The sequence below is a fragment of the Biomphalaria glabrata genome, chromosome 2 (genome assembly GCF_947242115.1).
Source record: "Biomphalaria glabrata chromosome 2, xgBioGlab47.1, whole genome shotgun sequence".
Lineage (NCBI taxonomy): Eukaryota > Metazoa > Mollusca > Gastropoda > Planorbidae > Biomphalaria > Biomphalaria glabrata.
Window position 1 is genome coordinate 48653922 of NC_074712.1, and position 27426 is coordinate 48681347.

General features: G+C 41.8%; 1 protein-coding gene across 3 annotated transcripts in view; it reads left to right on the plus strand.

The window, feature by feature from the left end:
* The window catches only part of LOC106072814 (uncharacterized), a 47611-nt gene continuing 20185 nt past the window's right edge, over positions 1 to 27426 (plus strand). Inside the window, exons 1-2 of one of the 3 annotated variants that reach the window (XM_056021056.1) lie at positions 1 to 323; positions 15294 to 15609. In XM_056021056.1, the coding sequence (XP_055877031.1) occupies positions 15318 to 15609 (292 nt within the window). In that variant the 5' untranslated portion in view covers positions 1 to 323; positions 15294 to 15317. Of the gene's footprint in view, positions 324 to 718; positions 909 to 15293; positions 15610 to 27426 lie in introns of those variants that run through there. The other 2 variants (XM_056021058.1, XM_056021057.1) reach the window with 2 other exon arrangements.

Sequence of the window (27426 nt, forward strand, 5' to 3'; positions counted from 1 at the left end):
AGTGTTCTCAGGAGTACACTCAAATCTGCATGACAGGAAATAAAATGTGTTATTGTGCTGGACAAACAAATAGTCAACTAATAGACCACTATTTTCAAAATTCGTTTCATATTTATGTGCCTCTTTTGTTAATAAGAAATGAAAGGAAGTTGTCATCCATATTTATAAATTGTACACACCAGGAGCGCACGTATCTATGTACAAAATGGACAGTTTAACTTCCTTAACGGCCGAAGAGAGCAGTCAGATAGTAAACACTAGACACTGCAATCATTGGGCCTACATAACTTCGATTTCTCTTGGTATCTACTGTATTCTCAAAGGTAAGTTTTTATAATGTAATATTATGGTTGTTATTTTATTATTTATTATAATAAGCAAAATACTTTATTTACATAGTTCACCTTTTTTCTTTCTCTTATATGTTTCAAATGTTCCTTTAGCTTTGAAGATGATTAAATTGTAGCCTAAACGGCAGGAAATAGCAGCGGGTTTTAAACCCTAACCACCGAGACGATAGTCAATGGCGCATATCCCACGACCGTGTTGCTACTTGGTTTTATGCTAGATGTTGACGTTATTTTCTTTCAATAGAAATGTTTTGATTGTCTTTGTTATGAGTGTTTAAAAACAAATTAAAGCAGGAAGTAATATTAAGTGCAAGCCAGGGACCAACTTAAAGATCGTAAGGAAAAACTTACAGACTGTTACAAGCTACCGCTTTGAACATGAAGTCATAGATTAAAATATTGTGGGGGTAAAACCAATTAAAAAACTTTGGTACACATTAAATTCACCGAACATTGTGTTGACATCTTTGTGTCTTCAGGTATTTTTGTTTTCTCTTGGATTTCTAGCTGTAGACCACGCAAAATCAAACCTATTGAACAATGCAATGATTTGAAAATGTAATGTCTGCTTTCTACTTCAAGCTTTGTAGTTACATTTACTATTTTAAAAGGTGAGGTGACCAACCTTTTTGGTCCGTGCGCCAGTGGAAACGATCGTAAGAGGAAACGATTAGGCCAAATGGATAGCAAACACAGGTTTCCGGTGCGAGTGTCTAAGGGGTGCGAGAGAGTGTTCAAATTGCACATGCAGGGGGGGGGGTGTACAAGAGCTGCCACGATCATGCCAACGATCCACGCGCCGTTCTTCATGGTGCCATTAGCGGGGGGGTCAGGTGTGTGGTACATAGACACTGAGTTGAATCTCTTCCAAACCGAACAAACTGTTCCGTCAGGTGTGTGGTACATAGAAACTGAGTTGAATCTCTTCCAAACCGAACAAACTGTTCCGTCAGGTGTGTGGTACATAGAAACTGAGTTGAATCTCTTCCAAACCGAACAAACTGTTCCGTCAGGTGTGTGGTACATAGAAACTGAGTTGAATCTCTTCCAAACCGATCAAACTGTTCCGTCAGGTGTGTGGTACATAGACACTGAGTTGAATCTCTTCCAAACCGAACAAACTGTTCCGTCAGGTGTGTGGTACATAGACACTGAGTTGAATCTCTTCCAAACCGAACAAACTGTTCCGTCAGGTGTGTGGTACATAGAAACTGAGTTGAATCTCTTCCAAACCGAACAAACTGTTCCGTCAGGTGTGTGGTACATAGAAACTGAGTTGAATCTCTTCCAAACCGAACAAACTGTTCCGTCAGGTGTGTGGTACATAGAAACTGAGTTGAATCTCTTCCAAACCGAACAAACTGTTCCGTCAGGTGTGTGGTACATAGACACTGAGTTGAATCTCTTCCAAACCGAACAAACTGTTCCGTCAGGTGTGTGGTACATAGAAACTGAGTTGAATCTCTTCCAAACCGAACAAACTGTTCCGTCAGGTGTGTGGTACATAGACACTGAGTTGAATCTCTTCCAAACCGAACAAACTGTTCCGTCAGGTGTGTGGTACATAGAAACTGAGTTGAATCTCTTCCAAACCGAACAAACTTTTCCGTCAGGTGTGTGGTACATAGAAACTGAGTTGAATCTCTTCCAAACCGAACAAACTTTTCCGTCAGGTGTGTGGTACATAGAAACTGAGTTGAATCTCTTCCAAACCGAACAAACTGTTCCGTCAGTTGTGTGTTACATAGACACTGAGTTGAATCTCTTCCAAACCGAACAAACTGTTCCGTCAGGTGTGTGGTACATAGACACTGAGTTGAATCTCTTCCAAACCGAACAAACTGTTCCGTCAGGTGTGTGTTACATAGACACTGAGTTGAATCTCTTCCAAACCGAACAAACTGTTCCGTCAGGTGTGTGGTACATAGAAACTGAGTTGAATCTCTTCCAAACCGAACAAACTGTTCCGTCAGGTGTGTGGTACATAGACACTGAGTTGAATCTCTTCCAAACCGAACAAACTGTTCCGTCAGGTGTGTGGTACATAGACACTGAGTTGAATCTCTTCCAAACCGAACAAACTTTTCCGTCAGGTGTGTGGTACATAGACACTGAGTTGAATCTCTTCCAAACCGAACAAACTGTTCCGTCAGGTGTGTGGTACATAGACACTGAGTTGAATTTCTTCCAAACCGAACAAACTGTTCCGTCAGGTGTGTGGTACATAGACACTGAGTTGAATCTCTTCCAAACCGAACAAACTTTTCCGTCAGGTGTGTGGTACATAGACACTGAGTTGAATCTCTTCCAAACCGAACAAACTGTTCCGTCAGGTGTGTGGTACATAGACACTGAGTTGAATTTCTTCCAAACCGAACAAACTGTTCCGTCAGGTGTGTGGTACATAGACACTGAGTTGAATCTCTTCCAAACCGAACAAACTGTTCCGTCAGCTGTGTGGTACATAGACACTGAGTTGAATCTCTTCAAACAAAATAATCTGTTCAGTCAGTTCGGTGAAAGGAAGCTCATTGTTCCGGTCTAGAGTTTCAAGAGTCTTCAGTTCAATTCAGTTTCAAGTTTCAAATAGTCTTGGACCGAAACTATCTCCGGTCCCGGGCAATATCTTCTGAACATTATCGTCCACTCCAACAAAACTGACAGTCTGAGGCATCATTGTACTAAGAAGGGGTCTCAAAGCCCCTTCTTTAGCAACCGATATGGTTCAGGTGGAGTAGATTGAGCATACCTGTTGTGAAACGTCACTCTACTTTGAGATCAAAGATTGAAATTGCATTTATGGCTTTAATTAATTTTTTAAATTATTTAATTTTTACAAATGCATTCTTTTTCTTATCCAAACACTTTTATTCGTTAAATTTAATAAAGTTTTTTTTGTGTGAATGTAATACCTTGGCACTGCAGGTATTTAGGACCTAGTTTGGAGTAAATGATTGGCTTAAGAAATATTGGCCTTCATTGTCATCCGATAGCGCCCACATTCATCCTGCAAGAGTTTGAAGAAAATAATTTAAATTTATTCACTCAAAATATTATAACATATAGTTTCGTGTTTTAACATAAAACTTTTGCAATAAATACCAAATACTTACATTAGAATTATAATTTTATAACATTTGCAAAAGTACAGATTTTTTGCTCATGAACGAAAACTATTTTATTTTTGTTGGTCGTCGCCTAGTGGGGAATTGAAAAAAGAGTCGTGGATGTAAAAAGACTGAGAACCGCTGGTCTAGATCTCTTACAAATGTAATAACATGACTGATCCAAACCAATATAGACATCTACGCTAAAGCTTTTTTTTTTAAGTACTTTTTTTTTCTTATTAAGACTGGGATTACGCTCTATAAGCTATACGATTCAGTAACATAGAGAAAAGAAAGCGATATAGCGCAATGTGAGGGCAATATAATAAAAACCTTAACAATAACTGAAGAAAATAAAATGAGAAAGAATGACAAACACAGAAGTAGATACAATGGGTGATAGCGAGAATGTCGAATTGAAAGATCAATGTCGTCAACAAAACAGTTCAAGAGAAGCAACTCTACTGTTTAGTTGCCCTTAGTTTTGTCAAGTGTTTTAGTAGCGCCACTGTTACAGTGTGACCATCTAATGCTTCGAACAGAAACAGGTTCATTAAATGAATGCCTACATTAACCTTAATGTAAAGATATTGATCTAAAATGTTTTAGTGGATAAGTCCCTCACGTGACATGTACACGTTCGCGAAATAAATGACCACAAAAAACTTTTTTTTTTAAATAACAATACAAAACTCGAGGGCGCGGTGGCTGTGACTAATGTCTTCCTGGCTTCTGAACCTTGGGTCCTGGGTTCGAATCTCGGTGAAGACTGGATTTTTTATTTTTGGGATTTTTAGGGCGCTCCTGAGTCCATCTAATTCTTATGGGTACCTGTCTTTAGTTGCGGTTGATCGTTGTGCTGGCCCTCATGACGCATTGCTCGTTATCCGTTGGCAATGTCTGAAAGGGAGCTATATTTTATAGGTCACTTTCCTAAACTCGACATTCCCAAACCAAGTTATACGTTGACCTTGTCTGTAACCTTACTGGTATGTTTCTTATTGAAGAATAGCTGACTACAATTTAGGATATCAAATTCATTAACAAACTAGAAAATGTAAAAGGATGTATGTTTGGTGTAGATCTAGGCTATTTTTTAGGACAATAATTATAAGGCGCAATCTGTAAGTATGTTTTCCGACCCAAATAGACGGAACTTCAAAGCCCAGAGTTAGCTCCAATGTAGTTTAGTTTATTTTCAAAGCTTATATCAACTCACTATGTCTGTCAGTCTGGTATAAGCTGAATTAGTTCCCTTTGTAGGTCTTCGTCTGAGTCTTAGTGAACACAATAGGAAAGATAGGACGAGACTAAAGAAACAATAGACACAATCCACACATCCGCAGGCTCACCACTAGCCACTGGCGGATCCAGGGGGGGGCGGTAGGGGCGATCGCCCCCCCCCCCACTCGGCCGACCCCCCCCCCCCCCCGAAGGGGGGGGGCGGACGAATTTTAGTATAGAATTCACACAATTTGTATACGAATTTATTACTTATGTTAATAATATATACTAATTATTTATATTTCAACCTATTTTTAGATTATTTCGCCCCCTCCTTCTAGTAATTTGGCCGATTTGGTAGGGTTGGGAGGGGGCGATGGCATCAATCCGCCCCCCCCATAAACTTTCGAGTGGGGGGGGCGGTCCTATTTATTTGTAGAAATCACAGCTTGCTAACAGAATCAATTAAATATCTATATGATTAAAACTTGTTATTGGTATTTTAACCGGTCTTTATATTATGTCGTTCATCTTTGGCCGATTGGAAGGGGAGAAGCGAATACCTCTACTGCCCTTCCCATCTAAACCCTTTGAGTGGGGGGGGGGGGGGGGCGGTCCTACTTTTATGGAGAAATCATAGTATGTGAACAAAATTAGTCGAATATCTATATAATATAAACAGGTGGAAGTGCGATACATTCAATCACATTCCCCCCATCGGACAAACCAATACTTTTTCGTTTTTGTATTATAGTAAGAAATTACAAAATAAAAAAAAAATCTGTCACTAATATAATTTATATATGCTATAAAGTAAATTCTTATATCGAGTCGCCCAACCCCTATTCTTTAATGCAAAATGCAATCATTAGCAGAAATTATAAAAAGGAGCGAGGATTAATCGTTTTCATTTTACCGCCCTTCCCCTTTCCAGACAGAGTTTGTGTAATTTCACATGAGTTTATCATAATTATTTTAAGAAAGACTTTGCTTTGGAAAAGTTATAATTCAAACGAAATTTTTCAATATATCAGTCACGGTTGAGATGAGTTCAAAAGCCAGATAATCTTTTCCTAGTCGACTTTTTCCAACCTTTACTCTATCTCATATTTTTCTAGTTAAATAAATTTAGGACTATAACTCACAATTTATGCTTACATTTTATTGAATATTATTAATCGAATTTTTTTTTTTCGGCGGCGATCCTCAAAGCCTTAATCTAAATATGTTGGGTATCTTATCTTTTCAAAGAACAAATCGGTTGTATTTGCAATGTATTAAGGGACTATAAATTCATATTAGAATATTTGAATATTTTTCCATATTATTCAAAAGGCCCTTTATAATAGAATGAATAATGAGCTGTAGGTCAGGAGAATGCGTTACTGCAGTGAAGAATGCCAAAAAAACGCTTTTAGCGTTGAGGTTTCACCCCGAACCTCACTGATGAATAATAAGCTGTAGATGTCAGGAGAATGCGTTTCTGCCGTGAAAAATGCAAGAAAACGCTTTTGGAGTCGGGGCTTCGCCCCGAACCCCACTAATAAATAATGAGCTGTAGATGTCAGGAGAATGCGTTTCTGTAGTGAAAAATGCAAGAAAACGCTTTTTGCGTCGGGGCTTCGCCCCGAACCCCACTGATAAACAATTAGCTGTAGATGTCAGGAGAATGCGTTTCTGCCGTGAAAAATGCAAGAAAACGCTTTTTGCGTCGGGGCTTCGCCCCGAACCCCACTGATAAACAATAAGCTGTAGATGTCAGGAGAATGCGTTTCTGCAGTGAAAAATGCAAGAAAACGCTTTTGATTGTCGGGGCTTAGCCCCGAACCCCACTGAGGAAACTTACAGCGCTTTCCCAGACCCCCAAGCGTGCAAGAGAAAGGCCTCAACATGACTGTTTTTTTTTCCTGTTTTTTTTTTTCGCCGAAGATTGAGAAACAGTCTTATTTTATTCTCATATATCGAATATATATATATATATATATATATATATATATTGTTACGAATCTCACTATCCAGGCTCTCTGCAAACTGCACCATACACCACCAACTTAAAGAACTTGACAAGTCAGGGCTCCAAAATAACGTAATAGTTTAATGTCCATAAATAACAGCCAATACTGTACAATTGGCAGCACGTAGAACAGTACAAATAGCTCTGCGATAACAAATATCTCTCCGATAACACCGTTCCGCCGTATCAAGTCTTGCACTGGCCTCTCCGTCTCGTTCCGGGCTTGCACTGGGTTCAACAGTTCGGGACTGACTTCACACACTTGGGCTCGTTGTGTCGGACTCGATCACAGACCAAGATCAAGACGCCGTTCGTCTCAACTGTACTTGACAGTACTCCGCACTGAACCGTCGTAATGCTCCGTACAGAACCACACCGCTGAACTGTGCTGTAGTCGACCGTGTTCTGAACTCCTGTCGTGAACCTGCTTTCTGAACCGTCTTGACTGCGACACCTCCGCTCTTTATATAGGGTCCCTACTGGCCTTCTAGAACCGGACAGAACGCCGCTCGACGTTTCTAGGTGGTCAGATGACTACAATTCTTGGGACGCTAGTGAGCTCTGTTCACGACGTCGATTCTTCCCGAACCATCATGTTGATACTCGTCTCGGACGATCGTCGTAACTCGTCACGGTTGAACGCTCGTCTAGCGCTGGCCTGGGGCGATTTGCGTCGGCTGGCTACACACACACCACTACCCCCATCTGTGCCTCCACCAGGTTTATAACACTGCCCCCTCCTTAGATCTGTCCGTCCCGGGCAGATCCAGCTTCACCATAGTACTTGTTGAGTCTGTCGATGTGGACGACCTTCAGTTTGGACCTTGGGCTCTTCTGTATTCGATACACGACATCGTTGATTCTTTTTATCACGCGGTAGGGTCCTTCCCAGTCTGTTTGAAGCTTTGGGGACTTGCCTTTTCGTCTTTGTGGATTGTAAAGCCACACCAGATCGTTCTCCTGAAACCCAGCGGCATTTGCCCGTTTGTCGTACCTTGTCTTCATCTGGTCACTGTTGATCTTGATGTTTCTGCGGGCTAGAGCGTGAGTTTTCTCCATCCGTTTTCGGAGATGTGCGACATAGTCTGTTGAAGAGGCTGGCACATCTCCCGGAATCCCGAATAGCAAGTCACACGGTAGTTGCAGTTCTCGGCCGAACAACATCTTTGCTGGAGTGTAACCGGTGGTGCTGTGAATCGAATTTCTATATGCCATAAGGAACATTGGGATATAGGTGTCCCAGTCCTCTTGACGTTCATCGACGACTTTCGACAGATGCTGTTCCAGTGTTCGGTTAAATCGTTCCACCATTCCGTCTGACTGAGGGTGTAGAGGGGTTGTGCGTGTCTTTTCTATGCCCAGTACCTGGCACGTCTCTTGAAAGATCTTGGATTCGAAGTTTCGGCCTTGGTCGGAGTGTAACTCCCTGGGAGCACCGAATCGGCTAATCCAATTCTCCACAAGTGTTTCCGCTATGGTGGTGGCCTCTTGGTTTGGTATCGCGTACGCTTCAGGCCACTTAGTAAAATAGTCGATCGCCACTAGAACGTACTTGTTTCCTCTCTGGGACTCAGGGAATGGTCCGGCTACATCGATCGCTATTCTTTCGAAGGGATTACCGACGTTGTATTGCTGCATACGTCCCCTCGTTCTCCTGTGCGGGCCCTTTGCTGCTGAACATGCGTCGCATCTTCGGCACCATTCTTCTACATCATCCCGGTAGCCGAACCAGTAAAACCGCTGGCGTACTTTTTCAAAGGTCTTGTTGACACCTAAATGTGACCCACTGGAATTATTATGGATTTCTTGCAGCACCTCAGCAACTCTCACTTTAGGCAACAACAGCTGTAAGCGATTGCATGTCCCATCTGCCGTTTCCCAGACCCTCTTGAGAACTCCATTGTCGATTGTCAGTGAGTCCCATTGCGCCCAATATGCCTTGGTAGCAGCTCCTTTATCAGAAAGGTGATGCCATTCCAGTCTTTGTCCGTCTTCCTTCATAAGCAGAATGGGAGCCAGGTCTTCATCTTTTAACTGGTTTTCTCGGATTCTTTCGTCGGACCATGACCCGGAAGCTTGTACCCCAAGATGTCGACAATCAATGATAACTTCCTTTTCTTCAACCTTGCTGCAGTGTTTACATTCCATTCTGCAAGGTCGTCGAGACAGCGCGTCAGCATTCTGGTGAGTTTGTCCTTTTCGGTGCTGTGTCTCGAAGTCATAGGTTTGCAAACGTTCAATCCACCTGGCGACTTGTCCTTCCGGACTTTTAAATGACAACAGCCATTGTAGAGCAGCGTGATCTGTCCTAAGGACAAATTTTTGCCCATATAAGTATTTGTGGAAATGTTGTATGGCATCCACAACTGCCAGTAGCTCACGTCTTGTAACACAGTAGTTTCTCTCGGCTTTGGACAAGCTCCGACTAAAGTAAGCTATAACCCTCTCAGTTCCATCTACCTTTTGGGATAAGACAGCGCCTATTCCGGTGTTGCTCGCATCGGTGTCAAGTATGAACGTCTCGCCTGGTGTCGGGTAGGCCAGAATGGGTGATGAAACAAGAGCCTTTTTAAGTCTCTCAAAGGCCTCATGACATTCCGTTGTCCAAATAAACGGCCGCTTCGGTTCTGTCAATTGATGAAGGGCACTACAGAGGCTAGAGAAATTAGGCACAAAACGTCTGTAATACGTGCAGAGTCCAAGAAAGCTTCTTAACTCCTGGATATTAGCGGGGATCGGCCATCCATTTACGGCTTCAACTTTATCCGGGTCTGTGCTGACTCCCTCCTTTGACACGATGTGCCCAAGGTACTTGACGCTTCTTCTGAACAAGGAGCACTTCTTTGGATTCAATTTCATTCCAGCGTTTCTAATTCGTTCGAACACTTCCTTCAGGTTTGCAATATGTTCCTCGAAGGTTCTGCCTATGACGATAATGTCATCTAAGTAAACAAGACACGTCGTCCAGTTAAGTCCTCTTAGCACATGCTCCATTAGTCTTTCAAAGGTGGCTGGGGCGTTGCAGAGGCCAAAAGGCATCACGGTAAATTGCCAGAGACCATTACCAGCAGAGAAGGCTGTCTTATCTCTGTCCTCGGGGTGTAGTCCCACTTGCCAGTAACCGCTCTTCAGGTCAAGGGTGGAAAAGATCTGTGACCCAGCCAGTGTGTCCAATGTGTCGTCAATCCTAGGAAGCGGATAGCTGTCCTTGTGTGTGGCGTCATTTAATAATCTATAGTCGACACAAAATCGAGTGGATCCATCTTTCTTCTTTACCAAGACGATGGGTGAACACCATGGACTGTTGGATGGTTCAACAACCCCCTGCTGTCTCATTCGTTCTATCATGTCCATAGCTTCTTGGTGTTTTGCTAGCGGCAGGCGACGTGGCTGTTGTCGGATGGGCCTAGTGTTTCCTGTGTCTATTCGATGCTGGATCAGGTTTGTTCGCCCAAAGTCCATTTCATCAGATGGCAATATGTCGGAGAACTCTCTGAGGAATCGTTCTGCTTTGGTGTACTGTTCTTTTGACAATATCGTTTTGACTTCTGCCAGAAGTTTAGTAACCTGTGGTTCGCTGGGCTTGAGTGTTCCGTCGGGATTTTCACTGCTACAGTTTCTTATCATCTCTAAAGCATGGCAACCAGCGATGATGCTACCTTCCCGTAAATGTTTCTCTACTGTGCCGAGGTTCATAATTCTTACGGGTACCTTTTGGTCTTTCCCAATCGTGACTAGCGTCTTTCCTACTGCTATCCCGTTGTAGTTGGTGTCTAAGCTTTCCACCAGGGCCGTTCTTGTCGTGAGATAGTCATCCTCGATTTTTCCCCAAATGATCACTTCCGACTTAGCAGGCAATGTTGTATTTTCTACCAACTTAACCCTTCTGACTCGGCCATCTTCTTCATTCTCGTCGCCAATCAAGGGTACTTCGAGGTCTCCACATTGTAAAGTGCCTCCGCCGATATTCAAGGAAAAGCCATATTTCATCATGAAGTCGAGCCCTATTATGCAGTCATCTGTGACGTCAGCAATCAGGAATTCGTGTTTGAATGACTGATTCCCGATCTCGACTGTTATGTCGATCAGGCCTTTTATGGGCAATAGTTCTCCGCTGGCTGTTTTCAATGAGTAGGCTCTAACTGGCGTTTTCTTGCTATTGTCCACTTTATCCGTCCGGATGACTGATCGTGAGGCACCCGTATCTAGCAGGAAGTGATAATTTTGACATCCGATTTTTTCCGATGACTTTCAGACTCTTACTCTGTCCTAGCACGGCGACCGGGATGATGGTTGTAGGGGCTCTCATTCTCTGTGTCGCCGGGTTCCGCCCCTTGAAGCCGCCGCGTGCTAGTTTTCCCTGGTAGCCCCGGGAACTTGGTCGTGCATACCTTTCTGGTCTGTGATGGGTTCCGGTTTGTGGAAATCTTCTAGTACAGCTTCTTTGTATATGACCGAGTTCACCACAATTCCAGCATCGTACAGGAACCCTAGGTTGATTTTCTGGTATCTGGTTTGTTCGTCGTTCATCTAGTGCCTCTGTCACCCTTCTCACAAGTTGTGCGAATTCTTCCTCTTTGACTTCTAGCCTTCGGCCTTGATGAGTGCTCCCTGATGCGTCTTTGGCGGCTTCATATGAGAGAGCGTACACGAGGGCTTCACTGGCCTTACGTTTACCACTAACTCTGGTGGCTTTCTTTAACTCGGGGTCTCGAAGCGCGTCAATGAAAGCGTCTGTAATAATAACTTCCAGAAAATCTTGTGCGGCGGTTGGGTAGGCGAGATGTGCGAGGCGTTCGATGTCTGTCTCTAGCTCCTGTAGTGTTTCATCGGGGCGCTGTTGTCTGGTCTTCAGTTGCACTCGATAAACTTCTTGCAGATGTTCATCCCCGTATCGGAGTTCCATAACCTGTACCAGAGCGGCGAAGTCTTGCTGGTCCGGTAAGGACTGAAGCAATTCGGAGGCCTTTCCTCTTAGAGATAACACAAGGGCAGTTGCTTTCTCCTCCTCGCTGTTCCATTTGTTAACTTTAGCCGCTGCGTCAAATTGCTTCTTGTACACTGACCAGGACACGGAACCATCAAATACGGGGGGCTTCATTTTTCCGGAGCTTTCATGCACAAATGACGTCATACTTGTTTCCGGTGCATTAGTGTTCTTACAGTGAACTTGCGTTTTCATTTCTTCGATTGCCTTCTCCACTGCGTCGACCCTCTGATTCATCTGTTCGTCAATGGTGGTGATTCTCCCCTCCACAGCATGTAAGCGTTGGTTCATAGCCAATAACTCGGTTTTGATTCCTGAGGCCAGGACATCTATCTTGGCATCAACCTTGGTGTCCATGGCATCTATCTTGGAATTGGTGTTTCCTAGCATAGAGCTCAAGAGCTCCTCTATATCTGGTTCGACTTTAAAAAGATACGTGTCCGGATCTGCTTCATTCTCCACCAGGTCCTCCCGAAGGCGTGCTTCTAATGTTTCCTTATTTCCACTTGTCTTCAGCCCTCGATCACGTAGCTCTCGCTTCAGTTCATTCACTTCGAGTTCGTACAGCAGTTTCAGACGAGCCATAGTAGATCCGTTCCTATCCGATTCGATCCGATCCCACTTCTGACACCAGTGTTACGAATCTCACTATCCAGGCTCTCTGCAAACTGCACCATACACCACCAACTTAAAGAACTTGACAAGTCAGGGCTCCAAAATAACGTAATAGTTTAATGTCCATAAATAACAGCCAATACTGTACAATTGGCAGCACGTAGAACAGTACAAATAGCTCTGCGATAACAAATATCTCTCCGATAACACCGTTCCGCCGTATCAAGTCTTGCACTGGCCTCTCCGTCTCGTTCCGGGCTTGCACTGGGTTCAACAGTTCAGGACTGACTTCACACACTTGGGCTCGTTGTGTCGGACTCGATCACAGACCAAGATCAAGACGCCGTTCGTCTCAACTGTACTTGACAGTACTCCGCACTGAACTGTCGTAATGCTCCGTACAGAACCACACCGCTGAACTGTGCTGTAGTCGACCGTGTTCTGAACTCCTGTCGTGAACCTGCTTTCTGAACCGTCTTGACTGCGACACCTCCGCTCTTTATATAGGGTCCCTACTGGCCTTCTAGAACCGGACAGAACGCCGCTCGACGTTTCTAGGAGGTCAGATGACTACAATTCTCGGGACGCTAGTGAGCTCTGTTCACGACGTCGATTCTTCCCGAACCATCATGTTGATACTCGTCTCGGACGATCGTCGTAACTCGTCACGGTTGAACGCTCGTCTAGCGCTGGCCTGGGGCGATTTGCGTCGGCTGGCTACACACACACCACTACCCCCATCTGTGCCTCCACCAGGTTTATAACAATATATATATATATATGCTGTACGCACTTTTATGCATAGGGTTAGGGTTTACTGGGCGTTAGGGTTAGGGTTTACTGGGCGTTAGGGTTAGGGTTTGGAAAAAAATCGCCCCCCCCCACTCCAAAGTTCTGGATCCGCCAGTGCCACTAGCAGAGTGGTTATCGTGTTGGCTTGAGAAGCCTGAGAAGGCTTGAACCATGAGTTCGAATTCAGGTCGTTTCACCCTTTTTTATTTTTATGTATGCTTTTTATTGTTAGTCTAGAGTCTAGATCTATTACAAATTTAATTATATGCCTGATGCAAACTAATAGTCAGTGGCGTCACTAGGTGGTTTGAGGGGTGCGGTCCGCACCGGGTGATAACCTTTTGGGGGTGACACCCAAGTTGGAAAAATTATATCTTGGCATAAGCAGGCACATCGGAAAAGATAATGATAATACAATCTTTAGATATATTCCCAAACGAAGCAGGACGTTTTGGCGCCGCCGTTTTGGCGACGCCGTTTTGGCCCCGCCGTTTTGGCGCGAAGGTCGTTTTGGCGCCAGCCGTTTTGGCGACGGGACGTTTTGGCGCGATATACATTATGTACGTTTATTGTATTATTTCTTTTAAAAGAATTATTCATATCTATGTTTTGCATGAGTGTTTGTGTTAAGACATATTTTTCACGTACTAAATGTAAATGTGTGTTTGTGTAGAGGTAGACTTTGGGCCGCTCTCGGAATTAAAGATTAAGGATTATAAATTAGCACCTAGGGATGTCAAGTGGAGTGCTAGAAACAGATTATCGTCTTACGCGTGAGAGAGGGGAGGGGTGGAGGAAAGAGTATATACAAGGAGTGAAATGTGAGCAGAAGAGAGGGGGCGGGATAGGTGTCACATGTAATGACCATTCCCATGGAGATGATCGCCAGACGCATGACGCAAACAACCAGTGCTCGGTGCTGGTCTTGTCTTCATTTGTTTAACTCTACCTGCGTCAATGCGAGATGTGTCACCCAAATCACCCCTACCCAATTTCTCAAAATATATCTTTTCAAAGTATCTTAGTGTTGTGAATTTGTTTCTATCTATCTATCTATCTATCTATCTATCTATCTATCTATCTATCTATCTATCTATCTATCTATCTATCTATCTATCTATCTATCTATCTATCTATCTATAGTATTTGTTTACATTTGTGGATTCACGTTAGAGTTTGTACTGACCACATTCCAAGTCTTGATCTTTACTATGTGTGGAGTTATTGTCGTTATTCAGCCTAATAGAGCTTTAGATGTTAACATGGTTTTTGTTATATTAAAGTGTGACACTTAGCTAATTCGTATATTACACTAATGTCAAATAAAAAACAAAATCTTTTGGAAAGAAATCCAAAAATGTCATCCAGTGCGATTAGCATAACTCACATATAGCATATCATTACCATTCAGGAATCTGACCTATTATAGGCCTATATTCATGAAATAAGCAAAACCTTTATAATTAAAAAAAACAACTCGCTGAACGGTGTTAGAATTCATACTATACATACAATATTATGGTAGAGTGAAATAAACATTATTATAAAAGTTACGTGCTTATTAAATTATCGTCAAATGATATCTCGCGCCAAAACGTCCCGTCGCCAAAACGGCTAGCGCCAAAACGTCCCGTCGCCAAAACGGCGGGGCCAAAACGGCGTCGCCAAAACGGCGGCGCCAAAACGTCACGTACCGTTCCCAAATATGCCTAGACACGTCTAGATGGTAGTTTAAGTTTAAATGACACAACACAACGTTCTACTATTTCTGTCTCAAAGTATAACCAAGTAAACCTGTTCAGGTGATGTTAAGTCTGTTTCTAATTCTAATTAAATTTCATTGTAAAATTTGCAATAACAATGGAATAAATGTCATAAACAGTGGGATTGTATAACAGAATTGACACTCCTTTTACATTAGAGTAACAATCAATAAAAGTGGGTAAGGCAAAAAAAAAGAACTAACTAACAATAGTATTTATTGGAACATATTTGAAGAAAGTTGATAAGGGTGACACCCTGAGCTAACCGCACCATGTGACACCGACAAGAGTGACGCTGCCGCTAATACAATTACGTTTAATATAAGCTTTGTTGTTGTTGTTTTTTAAGTATTTTTTAAAATTCTTTTCTTGTTTTCTTTTTTGTTGACATTGGGTAAATGCAAACCATTTTCTCTTTGGACACATTTCTTTCTATTTCAGAAAGCTGGTGTGCTGGTATACAAAATGGCAGCTGAGGCTGCCTCGGTTGAGGAAATAAGGCTTCGCGAGATTTTGAATTGCCCAGCGCTTACGATAGTGAAGAATTCGTTGATGGACTCCAATTACCAACTAGATGTCGCCTTGCTCCAGTTACAAACGGCAGAGAAGAAAGAAAGTTGCATTGTGGACCTGAATAGCTATTGCTGTGTCAGCGAACTCATGGACTTGGTCAAAACGAGCATCGAAAAGCTAATTAAAATCGAAGAACTGACTTTGCGCCATGCAATCAAACATCCGATCCACTTACGAAGAAGAGGTAACAGAGTTAATGTTTGTGATACAACAAGAAAATAGAAGGCTACATTAACATGTATAAATAGAGTCGGCCATAATTGTGTCTGTTGACGTAAGATTGTTCAAATTTTTTGGACTGATAATAGTTACTATAGTCTTTGCGAAGGCCTCGAGTTCAAACCTTTCACGCCACCATCCCCCGAGGTAAAAATAAAACAAAAACATTGTCAACTGCTTGAGTACGCTACAGACCTTAATAAATTTACGAAATCTGTAAACCGGAAAATCGTTCTGGCTACAATTTGTTACTAAAACATAATAATAATAATATTTATTATTCATAATGAAATTAATCTTACAATTTGTGCATTACAAAAAAAACAACAACATTATAACTAAAACTAAAATATACATTCACACCAGACTCACTCATAATTTACAAGCGAAAAGTTTTTATCAGATAATGTAATGTTATTTAATGATTGGATTGTCAGGGGAACAAAAGAGTATTTGTGTCTGTTTGTCTTTGCTATTAGTGTCTTGTATCTCTTTTGTGGTGGTAAATTCACAAAATTCTAACCTAAAGGGTGATTTCGTATTTCTAAAATCTTTTTAGCTTTCTTATGAATGTTTGTCTCAAACGGCTGCCAAAATGGGGTTTGATTTTTGCCAATGACTTTACCAGCAGCATTTAGGATTCTATGAAGTTTATTTTTTTTTTAATGTTCTGATTGCCATACCAGGCAGTGATATTAAAACTTAAAGTCTTACGGATGTAAACGTGATAAAACATAGCCAAAGGTTTAAAATGTTCATGAATGGATTCTATTCAAACTCAGGGTCGCCTCGAGGATTGTGGCCACCTGCGTGCGAAATAAAAAAATGCCGCCCCCCCCCTTTTTTTTTCTATAAAAAAATGTATTACGACAGAGCTTGACCCTGTACCAAAAGCCGCAATGTAATTTAAATCCATGTTCGTAGACTATCTCTATTTTTCTTTCATATTCGCACTGTTGTTTCATTTCCAATTTTAAAGGGAAACTCCGATGGTTTTGACAATTTTTGATATAATATGTGTTTTGATTTACAGATAATGAATATATTATTATATTGTTTTTATTTGCAATAATAACTTAGTAATTTATATTTTTCTGACGTAATTTTCCTGTGCATCCAAAACGGTCAGACTTTCACCGGGTTTCTATGTGACATCACACATGCCTATTAATTTACTCTATTGACATATTGTATAACGGAAAACCATTACAGTAACATTTACATTCTCGTAAAAGAAATATATCTTCGTCTATGCAGTTAGATCTAGATCTTGTAAGCAAAGAAAAAAATGCGAGTTAAATGAGATCTCCATGCTTGACTAACCACAGCAGTGTGTATCTTCTCGCAAACCACTCAACACACAACAAACACTATCGCTTGGTTGTCTGGTCATGACTGACTACACGTAGTCTAGACTAGCCTTACACTGACCAGTCAGACCTGCGATCTATTTATTTCTTGGGACAGTTAGGGGCTTAGGTGAAAATGTTACTTTTTTTCTCGAGTTGGTTGTCCTAATGCTTTTAAATCTATCTATCTATATATAACTGTACCATAGCGCTTGACTAGGCCGTCACTAAAACTTACAGCCTAACAGCTACTGTAAGAATAAAGCGATACGATTGGTCAAATCTAGTTTCCCTTTCAGTATTGTTGAGGGAAGTGACGTGTGCCTAACCTAAAAAACAAACATATATATAAAACAAAATATCAATGAACCCCGTTGTTGTTTTATTTGAGATGTCAAGAATTTACTAATTTATTAAATATAATGGTGAAATGTTTACTATTACAACTTTTTACGCAGAATTTAAATATGTCAATAACTCAAATTTGAAAAACCATCGGAGTTTCCCTTTAACTTTGCATTGTTTTCTATTACGACGTTATAAAGTCCTTCTCCAGTTGTACCAGTCATTGGGCAAAACCCCAGAAAATGTTCATGTATCGTAACATATGAGATATATAAGAAAAAGAGGCAATAATAGTAGGCCTAGTGATTTGTTCGGCCTGAGACATATCTGGTGTACAATCTAATAGTTAGCCTAGTGATTTGTTCGGCCTGAGACATATCTGGTGTACAATCTAATAGTAGGCCTAGTGATTTGTTCGGCCTGAGACATATCTGGTGTAAAATCTAATAGTAGGCCTAGTGATTTGTTCGGTATGAGACATATCTGGTGTACAATCTAATAGTAGCCTAGTGATTTGTTCGGTATGAGACATATCTGGTGTACAATCTAATAGTAGGCCTAGTGATTTGTTCGGCCTGAGACATATCTGGTGTACAATCTAATAGTAGGCCTAGTGATTTGTTCAGTATGAGACATATCTGGTGTACAATCTAATAGTAGGCCTAGTGATTTGTTCGGTATGAGACATATCTGGTGTAAAATCTTATAGTAGGCCTAGTGATTTGTTCGGCCTGAGACATATCTGGTGTACAATCTAATAGTAGGCCTAGTGATTTGTTCGGTATGAGACATATCTGGTGTAAAATCTAATAGTAGGCCTAGTGATTTGTTCGGCCTGAGACATATCTGGTGTAAAATCTAATAGTAGGCCTAGTGATTTGTTCGGTATGAGACATATCTGGTGTACAATCTAACAGTAGGCCTAGTGATTTGTTCGGCCTGAGACATATCTGGTGTACAATCTAATAGTAGGCCTAGTGATTTGTTCGGCCTGAGACCTATCTGGTGTACAATCTAATAGTAGGCCTAGTGATTTGTTCGGCCTGAGACATATCTGGTGTACAATCTAATAGTAGGCCTAGTGATTTGTTCGGCCTGAGACATATCTGGTGTACAATCTAATAGTAGACCTAGTGATTTGTTCGGCCTGAGACATATCTGGTGTACAATCTAATTGTAGACCTAGTGATTTGTTCGGCCTGAGACATATCTGGTGTACAATCTAATAGTAGGCCTAGTGATTTGTTCGGCCTGAGACATATCTGGTGTACAATCTAATAGTAGACCTAGTGATTTGTTCGGCCTGAGACATATCTGGTGTACAATCTAATAGTAGACCTAGTGATTTGTTCGGCCTGAGACCTATCTGGTGTACAATCTAATAGTAGGCCTAGTGATTTCCGGCCTGAGACATATCTGGTGTACAATCTAATAGTAGGCCTAGTGATTTGTTCAGTATGAGACATATCTGGTGTACAATCTAATAGTAGGCCTAGTGATTTGTTCGGTATGAGACATATCTGGTGTAAAATCTTATAGTAGGCCTAGTGATTTGTTCGGCCTGAGACATATCTGGTGTACAATCTAATAGTAGGCCTAGTGATTTGTTCGGTATGAGACATATCTGGTGTACAATCTAATAGTAGGCCTAGTGATTTGTTCGGCCTGAGACATATCTGGTGTAAAATCTAATAGTAGGCCTAGTGATTTGTTCGGTATGAGACATATCTGGTGTACAATCTAATAGTAGGCCTAGTGATTTGTTCGGCCTGAGACATATCTGGTGTACAATCTAATAGTAGGCCTAGTGATTTGTTCGGCCTGAGACCTATCTGGTGTACAATCTAATAGTAGGCCTAGTGATTTGTTCGGCCTGAGACATATCTGGTGTACAATCTAATAGTAGGCCTAGTGATTTCCGGCCTGAGACATATCTGGTGTACAATCTAATAGTAGGCCTAGTGATTTGTTCGGCCTGAGACATATCTGGTGTACAATCTAATAGTAGGCCTAGTGATTTGTTCGGCCTGAGACATATCTGGTGTAAAATCTAATAGTAGGCCTAGTGATTTGTTCGGCCTGAGACATATCTGATGTAAAATCTAATAGTAGGCCTAGTGATTTGTTCGGTATGAGACATATCTGGTGTACAATCTAATAGTAGGCCTAGTGATTTGTTCGGTATGAGACATATCTGGTGTACAATCTAATAGTAGGCCTAGTGATTTCCGGCCTGAGACATATCTGGTGTACAATCTAATAGTAGGCCTAGTGATTTGTTCGGCCTGAGACATATCTGGTGTACAATCTAATAGTAGGCCTAGTGATTTGTTCGGTATGAGACATATCTGATGTAAAATCTAATAGTAGGCCTAGTGATTTGTTCGGTATGAGACATATCTGGTGTACAATCTAATAGTAGGCCTAGTGATTTGTTCGGTATGAGACATATCTGGTGTACAATCTAATAGTAGGCCTAGTGATTTGTTCGGTATGAGACATATCTGATGTAAAATCTAATAGTTAGCCTAGTGATTTGTTCGGTATGAGACATATCTGGTGTACAATCTAATAGTAGGCCTAGTGATTTGTTCGGTATGAGACATATCTGGTGTACAATCTAATAGTAGGCCTAGTGATTTGTTCGGCCTGAGACATATCTGGTGTACAATCTAATAGTAGGCCTAGTGATTTGTACAGTATGAGACAAATCTGGTGTACAATCTAATGTTTTGTGAAAGTATTTATGTGCTTATACAATTTCAAGGATTTTATTTTCTATTTCATTCAAATTTCGAAATTGCCTTTATTAATTGATACAAATACCCTTTTTGTGTGTGTGTGTCAAATTAACTACTTGTGAATCCTTTAAAAGCGAGACATTGCCAATAATAATTCCTTCTATCAAGGATTGCCAAGACTGCTTTTCAAAATCATACATACAGTAATGCGTTGCATCTATTGTTTTTTTGAAGAGCATTTAAAAAAAATCTTTCTGTATTATAGTCGTGTCTTTTCAGAATGAATATAACCCTAGTCCTTTACTCCTTTTGTAGCCTGTAATGTCGCCTTTATTGATTTATTCCTAAAAAAAAAACCCGACATGCATTCTCTGCCGAATAAAGTGACTCGAAATACCAAAGCCATTGACGGTGAAACTTTTTCAACGTTCAGTAAACTTTGATTATGTTTATCACGCTTGTATTTTGGAGAGATGTGCATTGTGTCCGCAATCATCTGACATACGCGGATTTGGAGGTGCCTACACATTTATCCAACACACCATGACGACAAAATGAAGCAACTCAGCGCTGAGTATTTTTCTTGAATTGATTTAAAATAAATAATCCAAAGTAAAAATCACAAAGTTACTTGAAATAAAACACATTAAGGCAGTGTTTGTCGGACATTTCCGGATGGCGAGCCCCCTATATGACGAAATTTTCAATTGAGCTCGGATCCCCCTTTTTAGAACCTGGGGACCTTTGATTGCGATGTAAAACAATTCCGTTTTCTTTTTTTTTTTTAAATAATAATAATTTCTAAGCGTTGTATAAAGTTCTTTCTGAAGAAAGAATTCAGCATTCGGCGGGTTTCCGCTCAAGTCGGCAAGGGGTCTGATTTGGGGGCCGGGCCCCGGCGCTGAGCGTATTCTGGCGTTATCTGCTTCAGAAATTCTTTCTCCTATCATTTACACCTTTTTCTATGAATAAAAAGTAAAAAAAAAGTAAAGTTCCCCTTTCAGACCGTGTGGTCTATAGGGTAGATGATGTAAAGGTCATCTGATTCTGTGGCCTACGGTTAACGAGGGTGTCATGTGGCCAGCACAACGACCAACCGCCTTTACTTTTTCCCCAACTAATGTCAGGTACCCATTAGAGCTGGGTGGACTTAGAGAATAAGACTCATAAGAATAGAGAATACAAAAAAGGCCAGCATTAATGAACTTTCTTTTAGAACGCACTAGTCATCCAAGTAAGAAACAAATCAAGTAATAAAGAGGCAGCACTGGTCAATAGTATTTATTCTAGGTAAATATAGCACAAGTACTTCTGTAATGGGCGTGATCTTTTTTAAAGATCATCTTCGTGCTAAGTAAGACGTCTCTGTCGCAGACCTTTTTCACACAAAAATCGTCACTATAATAAAGTAGGCCTACAATAGTCGGAAGAAATTCGACCAATCTCCGATAAGAAAATCTAGAAGAATCACACTAACGGAGACGTTTTGAAATATTTTCTTCAAAAAGTTACAGCCCTTATTGTTGCATGCGCCTCTCGCGAAAACGGTCTACATTTGACAAGGTCTTATTAAAAGATGAAACGACGTCTCTTACTTAAGATATTTTCACTTGTGAACATTGGTCATATTCAGACGCGGATTAATAACTACAATGAAAATAAAACATTTTTTCGCCGCCCCCCCCCCCTTGTTGTAAGTCGGTCGTTGGCTTGTTGCTCCAAACAGCTAGTAGCCTACAACTTAGTGTAGATCTATATCTATGATGACCCAAGAATATTCTACGCTTCTTATGTACGAATATCGTGTTTTTTTTTTAAATAGTTTTAAAAGGATAATGAAATAACATTTATATAAAATATTTGATTATTTTTTTATGAAACTAAAAATATATTAAAAAAAGACAACCTTGGAATAATGATTTGGCCGCCCCCTACATTCGGCCGCCTGCGTGCGATGCACACATTGCACAATAAGTAGTGATATGATATTAAAATTATTTAAATTTTTTTAAATGTCATGAAGAAAAAGAATCTAATTATGTAACTATTGTTACGATCTCTCTCTCCTAATCAGGCCTTCTGTAAACACTGCTAAGACTCAACACAACACATCAACACATCAAGAACTTGACAACAAGAGCTCCACAATATCGGGTACTTTAATAATGAGTGAATAAGTAGATAACAGCCAATACTAGACAATTGGCATCAAACACATCAACAACTAAAATGTCACTCTGTACATCACCGTACAAAACTCTACTTTCTCTCTTTCTGGACTTGTACATCAACACATGAGGACTCGACCAGGACCGACTTCATAGCCGACTAACAGTCCCGGTCTCGACGCTCTCCGGTCTTGAACTGCAGCTTTCCTACACACTGTGTCCTCGTACACGCAGGCTTTCGATCACATGACCATAACATTGGTCATATTTGCGTGTAATCGTCTAATCGTAGTACTGTCCCTTGTCCATGGCCCCGCTGACCTGAGTGATTCAGGTGTGTGTCAGCTGAGCATGGGCGTAGCCAGAATTTTTTTTCGGGGGGGGTTTTGGGGGGGTGAATTTTTTTCTCCCCCCCCCCCACCGACCTCCCTCCCCCGCGAAAAAAAAATTGTATGTATTTATGTGTGTGTGTGTGTGTGTACATAATCTTTATTACAGTCTGACCCTTCATTCTTTTGGAATACGTTTATTGTGCCCTAGAATAGGTTCTTCCATGAGTTAGTGAAAAAATTGTAGATTCCCCGACATTACTAGCAAAGGGGTCTGGGAAAGCACTAGGAGCTCCCCCAGCGCGGGGCGAAGCCCCGCCGCCAAGCACTATTTCTGATATTGAAAACCAACAAAATGCATATTCTGAGGTATCTACAGTGCATTTTCCTGCTATTAAAAAGTTCTATTTCAAAAATCTAATGTGCTATTCTTACTGACTTAGACCCTCCCTCGTCGTTCGGCGCATTTGCCATCCAACTGTTTCCATGAAATTGTAGACTCCCCGCCATTACTAGCAAGGGGGTCTGGGGGAGCGCCAGGAGCTCCCCAGCGCGGGGCGAAGCCCCGCCGCAAAGCACTATTTCTGGTATGGAAAGCCAACAAAATGCATATTCTGAGGTATCTACAGTCCCTTTTAATGCTATTAAAAAGTTTTATTTTAAAAACCTAATGTGCTATTCTTACTGACTTAGACCCTCCCACGCCGTTCGGAGCATTTGACGTCAAGCAGTTTCCATAAAAATCTGTCACTGGTAATGTCTGAAGCCTCTTCCCACCTACCATGAGGACTTCCATGAATGAGTGGCGTCAAGTTGTACTAGGATATCATTGCAACTCTTCTTATGTGTAATTCATTTTGTCGGAGAACATGTCCCGCAAACCTCATGCGTCGTTCTCTCACAATCTTACTAAGGGGTCGACCCCCAGTTCGGCACAGGATTTCCTTGATTTAGATCCGATCTCTATAACTGACTGCTGAAATCTGTCTTAGCCATCTTTGTTGAGCTATATTTAGTGTTTTTCGATTTCGGTAGATGACTATTCACTGCAGTTTATTAATGGAGCCCTGCCACTGGTAAAAATGTGTAACCTCTCTTGAATACGCTCTTGGAATTAAGTGACTTTAGTTTGCTTTAGATTTTATATCGAAAAGAGAAGTTTTATCGTCAAAATCTTCTGTTGGGGGTTTTCCACCTCAAAATGCTCTGTAGGGGGATCTTAGACTCAAAACCATCTGGAGGGGTTTTAAACTTTAAAAAAAAAAAAGACATCTGTAGAAGAAACTCAAAACCCCCGATTGGCTTGGCTACGCTCAAATAATTTTAGTGTGTAATTTGCTTTTTCTTTATATTGAAGATGTATTTTTAGCACCAAACCCCTCTGAATGGGGGTTTAAACTCAAAACCCCTTTCGGCAACGCTCATAGCATTTTGAGTGCGTAATTTGCTTTTTTTCTTACACTGAAGATGGCCGGGGGGGGGGTTAAACTCAAAACCCCTTTGACTACGCTCATAGATTTTAGAGTGAGTAATTTTCTTTTATTTATATTGAAGAGGTACTTTTTAGCTTCAAACTCCACTGGAGGGGAGTTTAAACTCAAAACCCCATAGACTACACTCATAACATTTTTAGTGTATAATTTGCTTTTTTTTATTATTAAAAAGAGGTAAAACCCATTTATCTACGCTCATCACATTTTGAGTGCGTAATTAACTTTTTTTTATATTAAAGAGGGGGTTTATCGTAAATTTTAGACGGGGTTTTAAAATCAAAATCTTCCTTAACTGTGCTCTTGGAATTAGGGGATTTTCGTTTGCATTTTTTTTGTTTTGTTTTATAGAAGAGGGGGAGTTAACTGCAAAAACCCCAGATAGGGGGTTTAAAACTCAAAACCCCTGGTAGGGGGTTTTAAACTCAAAACCCCTAGTAGGGGTTTCTAAACTCGAATCGCTCTGGTAGGGGTTTTAAACTCGAACCCCCCTGGTAGGGGTTTTTAAACTCGAACCCCCCTGGTAGGGGTTTTTAAACTCGAACCCCCCTGGTAGGGGGTTTTAAACTTAAAACCCCTTTGGTTTTGCTAGGGCAAGTGATGGTTTAGTATTAAAATCTCAACTAAAATAAACAAAATCAAAGCAAAAAATCAGTCACTAAATTCCGACTCCCCCCCCCAAGGGGGGGGGGATTTCATTTCGGGGGGGGGGGGTTTGAACCCCAAGAACCCCCCCCCCTGGCTACGCCCATGCAGCTGAGCCTATAGTTAACCCTTTTGCGCCGCCAATAGGGTCGTAACACTGCCCCCTTCTCAGATTTGTCCGTCCCGGACAAAATCTATCACACGACATGGGCAGTGGAGGTGAATTGATGCAGGAGGAGGTCTATCGGTGGGGGCGACAATAGGCTTATATTGCCATCTCGATGGAGCCATCTGCGTTGTATACTGCGTATGTCTCTTTCTCCTTCTGCTCCAGCTGACCTTCACCTGGTTGCACCGACGTCGTGGTCGCATCTCCAGCAAACGTTTCCCTCTTCTTTCATCCACTACTGAATGCAGCCAGCCAGCACATGGGGAGGGATAGGATGTCAGGACTGGGGTCACCAAGATCGTTGGCCTATCAGGTTGTTTCATAGGGCTTTCAAGAGACGGGTTTTGGGTATGGGTATCAGGTCCACAGGAGGGGAAATAGTGGCACACATCTTCAGGAGTGTCCGGAGGGCAAACTAGTGGAGCAAGTTGGCAGCACTCCACTTGCGAAGGACCCTCATCTTCAGCATCAGGCTCCAGTTCACTTACTTGACCATCATCAGGGCTTCTCACTGTGGTCTCGTCAGCAGGACAAACGTCTGTTGGGTGCAGACCTTGCCGATGGGTTCCTTGGAGATTGCGTTCTCCCTGCAAAGCTCGACACACAAAGTTCTTGCCAAACATCTGGGTGCAGCCATCAGGATTTGAGTTCCTCTCAACAGCACTGACAGATTGACAGATGTCTTTAATGTCCTCAGCTACAGGCATGAGGTAAGACACGACGTTGTCTTGTTCTATCTGGCTGATGGAGGCACTCACGTCATGGACGTCTGTAGCAAAAGCGTTGGTTGAACTATTGGTCTCGGTCTCTTCTCTTGTTTCTTCACCTGTTTCTTTCTGCGAGTCACCCTTGATCACATTCTGAAAGCCAGCCAACATCTGCTCTTGAAAGGTGATCAAGAGCTCTACAACATCGGGTTTGAGTTCAAAGAGGTACGTGTTCGGATCTTCCTCTTCATCTACTAGGGCTTGCCGGAGACGTTCTTTAAGAGTTTCGTTGTTCCTTTCGTAGTACTTCAGTCCTCGCCATTTCAGCTCTTGTTTCAGTTCTTTCAGATTCAGTTCATCTAGCAGTTTTACAGAAGCCATAGGAAATCCCACTTCAAGACACCAGTGTTACGATCTCTCTCTCCTAATCAGGCCTTCTGTAAACACTGCTAAAACTCAACACAACACATCAACACATCAAGAATTTGACAACAAGAGCTCCACAATATCGGGTACTTTAATAATGAGTGAATAAGTAGATAACAGCCAATACTAGACAATTGGCATCAAACACATCAACAACTAAAATGTCACTCTGTACATCACCGTACAAAACTCTACTTTCTCTCTTTCTGGACTTGTACATCAACACATGAGGACTCGACCAGGACCGACTTCATAGCCGACTAACAGTCCCGGTCTCGACGCTCTCCGGTCTTGAACTGCAGCTTTCCTACACACTGTGTCCTCGTACACGCAGGCTTTCGATCACATGACCATAACATTGGTCATATTTGCGTGTAATCGTCTAATCGTAGTACTGTCCCTTGTCCATGGCCCCGCTGACCTGAGTGATTCAGGTGTGTGTCAGCTGAGCATGGGCGTAGCCAGAATTTTTTTTCGGGGGGGGTTTTGGGGGGGTGAATTTTTTTCTCCCCCCCCCACCGACCTCCCTCCCCCGCGAAAAAAAAATTGTATGTATTTATGTGTGTGTGTGTGTGTGTACATAATCTTTATTACAGTCTGACCCTTCATTCTTTTGGAATACGTTTATTGTGCCCTAGAATAGGTTCTTCCATGAGTTAGTGAAAAAATTGTAGATTCCCCGACATTACTAGCAAAGGGGTCTGGGAAAGCACTAGGAGCTCCCCCAGCGCGGGGCGAAGCCCCGCCGCCAAGCACTATTTCTGATATTGAAAACCAACAAAATGCATATTCTGAGGTATCTACAGTGCATTTTCCTGCTATTAAAAAGTTCTATTTCAAAAATCTAATGTGCTATTCTTACTGACTTAGACCCTCCCTCGTCGTTCGGCGCATTTACCATCCAACTGTTTCCATGAAATTGTAGACTCCCCGCCATTACTAGCAAGGGGGTCTGGGGGAGCGCCAGGAGCTCCCCAGCGCGGGGCGAAGCCCCGCCGCAAAGCACTATTTCTGGTATGGAAAGCCAACAAAATGCATATTCTGAGGTATCTACAGTCCCTTTTAATGCTATTAAAAAGTTTTATTTTAAAAACCTAATGTGCTATTCTTACTGACTTAGACCCTCCCACGCCGTTCGGAGCATTTGACGTCAAGCAGTTTCCATAAAAATCTGTCACTGGTAATGTCTGAAGCCTCTTCCCACCTACCATGAGGACTTCCATGAATGAGTGGCGTCAAGTTGTACTAGGATATCATTGCAACTCTTCTTATGTGTAATTCATTTTGTCGGAGAACATGTCCCGCAAACCTCATGCGTCGTTCTCTCACAATCTTACTAAGGGGTCGACCCCCAGTTCGGCACAGGATTTCCTTGATTTAGATCCGATCTCTATAACTGACTGCTGAAATCTG